Source organism: Anopheles cruzii, chromosome 3 (assembly GCF_943734635.1).
Source record: "Anopheles cruzii chromosome 3, idAnoCruzAS_RS32_06, whole genome shotgun sequence".
NCBI lineage: Eukaryota > Metazoa > Arthropoda > Insecta > Diptera > Culicidae > Anopheles > Anopheles cruzii.
The window spans coordinates 39357029-39366348 of NC_069145.1; the positions used below are offsets into that span (position 1 = coordinate 39357029).

At 47.2% G+C, this 9320-nt stretch overlaps 2 protein-coding genes across 2 annotated transcripts; both read right to left on the minus strand.

The window, feature by feature from the left end:
- Window positions 1-953: 953 nt before the first annotated feature.
- LOC128275750 (acyl-CoA Delta12-desaturase) lies at window positions 954-2701 on the minus strand. The gene is made up of 4 exons (XM_053014359.1): window positions 2433-2701; window positions 2235-2365; window positions 1571-2066; window positions 954-1494 (listed from the first exon to the last, which is right to left on the minus strand). The coding sequence occupies exons 1-4, from the start codon at window positions 2698-2700 to the stop codon at window positions 1283-1285; spliced, it is 1107 nt and encodes a 368-aa protein (XP_052870319.1). The 5' UTR covers window position 2701; the 3' UTR covers window positions 954-1282.
- Window positions 2702-6732: 4031 nt separating this feature from the next.
- Window positions 6733-9104, minus strand: LOC128270379 (acyl-CoA Delta-9 desaturase). The gene is made up of 4 exons (XM_053007777.1): window positions 8792-9104; window positions 8579-8709; window positions 7698-8265; window positions 6733-7626 (listed from the first exon to the last, which is right to left on the minus strand). The coding sequence occupies exons 1-4, from the start codon at window positions 9102-9104 to the stop codon at window positions 7463-7465; spliced, it is 1176 nt and encodes a 391-aa protein (XP_052863737.1). The 3' UTR covers window positions 6733-7462.
- Between the last annotated feature and the right edge of the window lie 216 nt (window positions 9105-9320).

Below are 9320 nucleotides of genomic sequence, written 5' to 3' on the forward strand. Positions count from 1 at the left end.
CGCATTTCTTTATTGGAGATATTATTATCAACCCGAGCTTACTGTGTCTGGCGCCTACCAAGTGATAGGAATTCAAATACAATCACGTATGCTTAAAGAAAAATGATAAACTAAGTAAGTAAGTTAGGAAGGACGTTTGAAAACGTGAACAGGTTATAAGTTGGCACCCGTCAGCAACAGGCTTATGTGAATACGTTGCCTGTGTAAGACCAACTTGTACAATTTTTTTAAATATCAGTTCTCAGTATTACTAGTTTTGAAACTAAGCCTCGTTTTCACAAAACCTGTTGTGACCGTTGAAAGTGACCTATAATTTATAATGAACGTGCTTTTCGATTCATTTAAAACAGTGCTGCTCACCAATAGGATCCGGCGGTACTAATCAAATGGGGTGATTAATCGATTGTAGAAAAAATGTATGTCTAAGCAGAAGAAGAAGCAGCGTGCATAGAAAACAAGAAATTCCACATTATTCCACGATTTTGAACAGTTTGAAATAGTGATAATATAGGTGATATCTAGCATTTTGCGTGGAAGATAAATTGCTATATCTAATGAACATACTCATAATTTGTGGTTGTGTATATTGTATATACACTACAATAATATAATATATACAAATTTACCACAATAGATATAATTCTCGTACTCATATTACAATCGAAACATAAAAAACTGATGTATATCAAAATTAAAATAAGTTACACTGCATTATTGACAGGTTAGGTTAACGTATTTTGTGATTTAGTAAAACACATGCCCATCTAAATGTGGTCAAAACAAATGTGAATGTGACTAACGAGTGATTCAAATAAAAAGTTTATGAACGAACGAACGAACGAACATGTTGTTTTCAATTTGTAGCGACATAAAAAATAAAATTCGCAACGTTAAAAAAGAAAACGTGTAGTTCGAACTATGGTTTTTTAGTAAATAAAACACCGATATTGATTAAATTTAACACATTTTGGTTTATTTCAACTGACAACGAACTCCCGATTTGTTGAACAACACTTAGCTTAGCTCATCTGCACCAAGGTCGATTTAGTATCAACGATCAACAGATCTAATCCAATTAAAAGAAACAGATAGAACGACGAAACGCTTTGTTCCGCATGGAAACGCAAATCGCAACACTGAGAACTGAATGTTTAGCACAGAAACAACGATTTTTCGCTAGAGTGCAATAAAAAAAAAGAGCTGAAGAGTTGGCAATAAATAATTCGCCCGAAACCAATGCTCCGGCCTGGCGGGCGGCATTTAGCAGCGGCTGAGGCTGAGACTAGTGGAGTCGTTCGTTGTGGAGATAGTGTTCTCGCTGCAGGTTGCACATGTCCTCGGCTCCGGCCTGCTTCAGGCAGTCCACAATGGGCTTTCCACTGTCCACCGCCATCGAGAGGCCACGTTTGACGGCTTCGGTCGTCATGGTTTGCAGCTTGGTGGCCAACCCAGTGGCGGCGCAGATGCGAATGAAAGCCGTTGTACACCCGGAACCTGCAAAAAAAACGAATGGTCGAGAGATTCGTAACAGTTTGCTAAACAACCGGACTGTCCGGACGGCCGCTCTTACCGTAGTTGCCAAACTCGCCGCTCTGGTAGTCGAACGGCAGCAGATAGTGATACTGGGGCCAGTAGCTCTTCGTTACCAAGAAAACCATGTTCGAGTCCGACTGTTTGTGGTTCTTATCCAGTCCCCAAATGAAGTGGGCCGAGTTGATAAGCCACGCCACGTTCAGCACGATCAGATAGCGCAACGAGAAGGACACGAAGATGGCCGCTTGTACGGTGTCTCCCCAGTACTCGAGGGGTGCATTAATGGGCAGCAGCACGAACAGCACCGGGTACAGGAGCCAGTAGAACCGTTTCTGGAACATTACGAAAGGATCGGCCTCTAGGTCCGTCATGTCGATCGCTTCCAGGAGCTTTTCCTGCCGTGCGCTCAGCTGGCGAATGTTGGCAAAGACTTGGGCGTGCAGGAAGTCCTTATCGCCGTAGTACGGGTCGTCGACGGTGCGAAACTTTTCGTGATGGAGCCGATGCATGCGCACCCAATCGTAGATGGAGCCCTGCAAAATTGTGATTAAGATGTGAGCATGAAAATATATATTTTTTACTCAATTCTCAGTCCCATTGTGCGGCAATACGAATTTTCGTGGCGTGAGCTTTCGAGCGAGTCGGAGCTTTTTCCGCTACTCGACTGTCGTGTCGAGCAGTCGAGCACCCGTGTAACTTACCTGACCGGCGAGGGTGTGGAAAAGCATCAGCGTGAAGCGCAGTAACGGCGACGCCTCGTACGATCTATGGGCCCATAAGCGGTGAGCTCCAGCCGTAACGCCCAAGATGCCACAGAGCGTGAGCAAGAGTGCTGTAAGAACGTGGAAACGGTGCTGTAAAGTCCTTCGATGCATTGCTCCGCGTTGCAGTGAACTTACTGAAGGCAAACGTTATCGCCGATGTATGAGAAAATAAAACAAAAATCCCGTACACGCCAAGAATGTTGAGGTGGATGTAAAACAAAACCGAAGGCCAGCTGGCTTCTCGCTTGGTGTCCCTGGAGGAGCTCGGATGGCTCGGTTGCCCTTCCTTCTCTTGAGTCGGTGCGGGTTCTTCTTTTGCCCTGGTCGTGTCCTGCTCTGCGGCATTCGTCGTCTGAGATGATTGGACTGTGGCCGAGGTAAAGTTTTCGTTGTGGTCTGCCATTGTGAAATGGGTCTGGCGAGCTGTCCGAGTAGTAGAAGTAAAAGCAGGATGAATGTGTTGTCTGCAGAGCAAAATTAATAACACGAAAAATGAAAGTGCAGCCTGACGGCGCATTTCACAATATCGCAGGGCCTTTTGGGTGCAATAAATTGAGAAGGAAACCCTCCGCGAGAGTTCGGCTATAATCACGTTGCCAGTGTAATTGTACTTTCGCTCTTGATGGCCAACCTTTGTCTGGGGCAATTGATCGCGACGTTTTACAACACGTAAACTCGTATTTGTTGCTCGCGTTGCTTAACGCAAGGATGGATCGTAGTTGACGCTGTGCGCATCGCCGGCCATCGAGCAACTAGCTGTCGTGAAGGTCACGTGTACCACCTTACCAATTTATCTTGATCGCCTTTGCCAGTACGTACAGAGGACGGACAAAGCAGACCCGAAGAGAACCATTCACTTTTACACGATTACGAACGCCAACGCGAAGTCAACAAAACCTCCCCATATATTTTGCGAATTTCCGCTACGAAGAATCTAGAATTGCTTCAAGTCCAACTGTAATCTTCCATTTACGTACGCGGTAGACATTGACCCCCGTGGGTTGCGGTGCGAAGGTCTTCCTGCCGAAGGAGCTTGGTGAGGGTCACGAAGAATTGAACCGGCGAAATGGAAGCCCGGTAGCGCAAGGTTAATGGTATGCAAAATTAAATTAACTCCGTTCCAAAGCCGCGATATTGAACTTCTCGTGATACGGAGCCACCAGAAACGTATCGTCATTCGAGCGCATCAGAATGCATACGCGATCCGCTACGCATGACGCAACCGCACCAAGACCATGTGGAAATGCGCATAACGCTAGAAAAGCTCCCCCGGTTTGATCAATCGGCTCGGAAAGCGTTCTTTTTTCCCACAAACTTGACCGACAAACAATAATCAATGAAAGATTCGAACGGCTCGGGGCTCGCGTATAGAACGTCCAGACTTGTGAGACATCTCAGCTACAAACGCGATGCCAGACACGAGCACGTGGAGCACGAGAATCGCGAGCATTCAAATGATACACACGCTACGACCGGTTTGACGAGTTTCGCATTGGATGAGACTCGCCCATGTCTGCTGGCTGCTTAGGAGGCGTTATGCTTCAGAACGTTTATATTTAAATGCGACCGGCGACGGCGGTGGCGGCGGCGAGTGGCCGGAACTCAAATTGATTCCGCGAACCGTGTGGTTAAGTGTGGAATCGGTCATCGACACTAACTAGAAGGGGGTAGTGACTGATCAGCCGGAATGTAGGGGTTTGAACATACCAAACTCATTCAATGCTTAACTCGTTGCAATAAATAAGTATGAAACGAACGAGGCAGGAAAATTTTAACTATGTATTAGCTACAACGCTTTGCTTCTTTTGAATATTTGTTGAACACGGACCACAAATGGCATCTTGTTTAAGTTTGGGATGCTTTTGGAGCTTTTATAATTCTAGGTTATGACACAATTGCAATGATCATGTGTTTAGCTTGTGCGTATGCAGCCATGACTAGCAATACACCTAGCATAGTAATTTTTTTACGATTTTGCTGGCCTCCGGTCTCCCACTAAATGGTAGGTCAGCAGTGTAGGCGGTTCATTATTATAAACTACCAACAGACCCAACACTCATGAAAGTGAAGGTAATTAACTCAAACAATAATAGTGGACTCGTGCTGCGGTTTCAGTTGCCCCATCGCTGTCCATTAAACTATCTCTTCGCGAGTGTTCGCTTCAAGAACTGCTTTTGAGCGCACACATAAAATTGTTAATTGCTGCCCTCGAGCCAAATCCGCCATTTAAGGTGATGCAAAATGAAAACTGTGCGGCAAATAGTGCGAAGAATTGTCCACAGGTTGGCAGGATGATTCGGAGCACAAAAAACTGTCCACTGTCACTTAGCTGGAGAACTTATAGGCACGTTTTCGGAACGATAGACGACACAAAAACCCTACACCTCTATGTGACCATGAGAAACTTGCGTTACATATCAGACGCCATTAGTTTTGTTGTGTCTGGAGTTCACTCGAATAATAAATTTTAGAAGTTTCCTTGAATTTGTGTTGTCTGGCTTGGAGCTGCCCATGTCGCTTCGCTGGCTGTGCCAGGCTTTGGGGCCTTGATTTTGGTCACCGGTTAATGTGGATCAGCTGTCAGTAGCCTTCCTCGCGGCAGAGAGGCGCACTATATGTGCGCAACCATGCATGCAAGTTGTAAAATATTCCAAATAAACTGAAACTCTCGTCGGGATGCCAAACCAACGATTAACCGTAACGACAAGTAATTGGCGCGAATATTTTGAACTTGGAAGACTTCTAGAAATTGGCAACAACATTAGAGAAACCTCACGGTTGCCGATTGCGTGTAGGTAAATCTTGCCCAACAGTGAACCGTTGCGTGATAAACGAGATCAGATATAGTCCCGTCGTTCATTGTTAGAAGATTCCAAACTTTCCACTCGAAGGCGTGTATTTTTCCGTTTCAACACAAGTTCGTTCTCCACAACTGACACGGTGATTTTTCGGATCGAATGTTCGACTTGAGTCACTCACATGAACACGATCAACAATCTGCGCAGCAATGTGTGGTCTCTACTACTTGGCGATACAGCGATGTCGTCGAAGGGATTACAATTCCTAGCTCCCACGTGCCACCGATGCCGGACGGACCGTACACTTAAAGGCAGATGACAATTACGAAGTGATACTCTACGAATTCCATCCGCGAAGGGCTTCGGTTTCGGTTGCCCAGTCACCCACCGGTTTATTGTGCACCACTCGCCACGCAACGCTTCGCACAACACCCGCGAACAATAATAAAACCGGAAAATGTGGATCCGTCGAATGCGGACAGCTCCGTGCGGGCCGAGAGCTCGATAGCGAATAACCGTCCACCGTCGGCGCGATCGCTGGATCATTCGGAGCCGGCTGGGAAGCCATTTTGGGCGCCATTCGCGGCTCAGTTGTGTGTTGTGGGCAAAGGTCTTGCGAAAGGAAAGAGTGCGACGTTCGGGATCGGCCCAGAAGGACGGTCGGGCAAGGTTGCCCTTTCCTAGTGGCCCTGTTCTTGTTGTTGTTGTAGATCGTTCTTGGTCTCCCGTATCAGGACGACCAGGAAACCGTAAGCGTTGGGCACAATTCTGGAGCCAGCGTGTATGTGGTTGGTATCAGTTTGGACTTTGGTACATTCTGCCAATTCAAATGATATTACGTTTTGCTGCTACTCGCTTAGTTTTATTCCTTTTCCAATATTTCAAACCCGTTTTGAAGTTTCAGTCGATTTAGACAGCAAACAGCAGAAAACCGATGTTAGTTGTAATTGAAAGCTTAATGAAAACGTATACAGTGTACCCTTTTTGACCCGGAAAACTTGACCCCGTACGCATGCTAAGTAAACCCGCAGCAGTGTCCTCAAAAAACATTTCGCACCATGCGCTCCGCCTCAGCCATTATCTGGGCTGGCGGCATTAAATAAAGACCATTTTTATTCAATCAAATGTAAATGTTATTCGCACACATGGTACGTTCGATTACCGTGAAACCGGCCACCGCTCTCCGAAATGGTCGCGATCGCGAGCTTGTCGCACTTAATCCGGTTTACGTCATGCGGGGAAGACCAAAATCTACTACGCTGCTACCTGGCAGGAGCGTAAGGCCGCTGGCGCACCAGAGGCACACCATCTAGAACCCATACACAATGCCGGATCAGTCGTTGGAAATGGAACAATTTACGATCCCGAACGAGTTTTCATTTCGGTAGACACATTTATTGAGGCACCTGGCGCTAAATCACTGTTTCATTCACTAACTCACGGCACTTATTTCGGACGAGAAAACTTACAAATCCTTAGCGCTCGAATGTAAGGCAACTCTGATGAAACCTATGCACTTGAACCTCCACTCATCGTTTACATGGTCCCTGCGCTGGTACCTTCGCTTAGGGTGCGTGAACCTCAAGGATAGCCTCATGAACTACCAATTCCTCATTGACCGACAGTTTCAGCTCCTATAAGCTCCAAGACACGGGGCCATATTTACATTCGTTTTTATTGTTACACATCAAAAACCGGATACGCAACTATTAATCGGTCGCTCAGTGATCGGTTTGATTGTACGACTTGCGAGACTCGTGCGCTCGCTATTTTAAGCAGGTACCGCCGTCCGCCGAGATCTTACTTTTTGGCGAGAGTGAAGAAAGGTCATGGTTTTGATCGAGTTTTTCTTCTCAGCCAACCGTATTGCATACACAGCGAGCGAGTTTTTTATTATTCCACGCAAATCTGATTGTCTGCCTCGTGTTTGGTCGAATGTTAGCTTTGGTCTCTCGGCTGTTATCGAATCAACCCCCCGTTAGAGTCTGGACCTGGTACACTTGGCACCCTGGTGCTTGTTGAGGTGATCGTATTTTATCTCTTCTCTTACCCCCGTTACCAAACCATTATTCCAGGAACATGAACTACGTAACTAAACGGTTAAAAAATGTGCGCTTCGATGGCAGACGCAATTCCTGAGTCGTAAAGCGTTATACGGTATCCACACACAGCTGATAACCTTACACGTTTGCGTGCCTCAGTGAAATGCTCCGAGACACATTCAAATGCTACGGATCTAGGTCGTTACGGCACCTCTTTTCCGACATCATCTTCTAGCATTCGGAACACGGATTCTTCACATTATAAAAAAATAAACAGTTTACATATACTTGGGTTGAAATCACACCTCAATGCGCACGCCGCGGTTTAGTTTTGACTCCGCACTATGGCGTCGATGTCTTCCTTAGATATATCCTCATCACCGTATCCCCAAACCGCGTCCTGATGGGCGTATTCATCGGTCAGAAAGCGCGTTCCATCACCACACTTTGCTGCCCTGCGTGCGATTACTTCCGGGGGAACCGACTTGCCTGTATCCGGGATAAAACAATAGCATTAGCGCGCACAATCGTGCCACTCACAACCACGCCGGTATACATACGCTCATAAGCCCAACCGAGGCGTGCGAAGCAGTCAATGAAACCGGTGGTAACGTTGAACAGATAGTCGCCCAGCTCGCTCGTTTTGTAATCCCACGGAAACACGTGATGATAGTTGTGCCATCCTTCGCCCATTGCCGCGATCGCCACGGCCAGGTTTTCCACCGGGCTGATGCTCTTGTCGTACGGCCGGTTGCCAAACATGTGCGCCACACTGTTCACGAAGAACGCAATGTTGAGCGTCGTGGTGAAGCGCAAGGTGAAGCACACCCAAAACGCCACCGACAAACGTTCCTCCCAGCAGTACCACGGCACCAGGACTGGCATTCCGATGACTAGCAGTGCGAACAGCGGAATGTAGTATCTGCGCTGTGCCATCACGATCGGGTCCGCCAGGAGATCGCTCATGTCGATGATTTTCCGCTTCGCCACCACCTCCGGGTGGGGCGTCAGGAAAACCCAGCCGACGTGGGCGAAGAAAAAGCCTCGCTTCGCGTTGTGGGGATCGGCGTCCGTTTCCGAGTACTTGTGGTGAACGCGATGATCGTGGGCCCAAGTATACGCATCACGCTGCCAAAAAAACGTTGGTCGAAGAAATTAAATTTTTGTCGTGCAACGCGGGTTGCCTACCGTTAGGCGCATAACGAGGGGAGACTAGATTTAACGGTTGAGAGGATTAAAATTTTGAGCACAAAAAGGATATTGGCAAAAAGTTAACTGCTGCGTATGTAAAGCGGAAGCAGGATTTTTTAAAAGAACACATTTTCTGTCTCTCATACACGCACACACACCTTAGAATGCTTCTGCCTCCATTATCTTAATAATGTAGGCCAATCTATCGCGCGATTGCATGACTGTCGTTGGTGATACGATAATTGCTTACCTGCCCACAAATCGTAAATAAGAACATTAGCAACAAACGGAATGGCCAGCGAGCTTTGTATGATTTGTGTGACCACAGCCGGTGGGCTCCGGCCGTTATGCCTAATCCAGAGGCCCACACCAACAGGATGGCTGTAAGAACGAGGCGAACGGGTGATGTCATTAGTCAGGTGTTGGGACCCTCTCGGGGCGGATGGGTCCGTGCTCCACTTACTCCACAGGAATGTGTACAGCTTTGCCTGTAGTGTCACCAGCTGCAGGAGTCCGATCACGAATCCTACGTGGACGAAGAGCTGGGCCAGCAAATCGGGCCACCGTATTTGTGCTCGGAACGGTTCAGCTGTTCCGTGATCACACTCATTACTGGTGTTGTTGTTGCGGTCGCTGACGGTGGCCGGCTGCAGGGGTTCATTTGCGAAATCTATCCGCTTCCGTGTCCGTCCGGGTTGATTGTCGATGCAGGAAACAACCTCGTCCACCCCGGTTTCACCAGCCGTTGCTACCGTATCCGACACATTGGGGGCCATGACACACGTTGCTCACCAACAGTAAAAGTATTCTATTCTGTTACGGAACGAAGAGAAAGTAAAAGTATTCTATGGATCATCAATCAGCATAGTGCGATTGTCGATTGACACTACGAAATACAGTAACACAACAAAGCGTCCTTTCGTAGCCACTTATACCAACAACCAAAGACGAACGACTAACCGAACAGCGCACGCAATGAGGGACAGCAGTCA

What these genes read in the sequence shown, in the direction of transcription:
- LOC128275750 (XM_053014359.1), bottom strand. Translation starts at nt 2,700, where the DNA reads ATGGCAGACCACAACGAAAACTTTACCTCGGCCACAGTCCAATCATCT. An exon ending in TCCACACCCTCGCCGGTCAG is followed by an intron (nt 2,067 to 2,234) that starts GTAAGTTACACG and finishes ACAATTTTGCAG; the next exon opens with GGCTCCATCTACGATTGGGT. An exon ending in CGGCGAGTTTGGCAACTACG is followed by an intron (nt 1,495 to 1,570) that starts GTAAGAGCGGCC and finishes TTTTTTTTGCAG; the next exon opens with GTTCCGGGTGTACAACGGCT.
- LOC128270379 (XM_053007777.1), bottom strand. Translation starts at nt 9,104, where the DNA reads ATGGCCCCCAATGTGTCGGATACGGTAGCAACGGCTGGTGAAACCGGG. An exon ending in TATTTACGATTTGTGGGCAG is followed by an intron (nt 8,266 to 8,578) that starts GTAAGCAATTAT and finishes TTTTTTTGGCAG; the next exon opens with CGTGATGCGTATACTTGGGC. An exon ending in CCTCGGTTGGGCTTATGAGC is followed by an intron (nt 7,627 to 7,697) that starts GTATGTATACCG and finishes TCCCGGATACAG; the next exon opens with GCAAGTCGGTTCCCCCGGAA.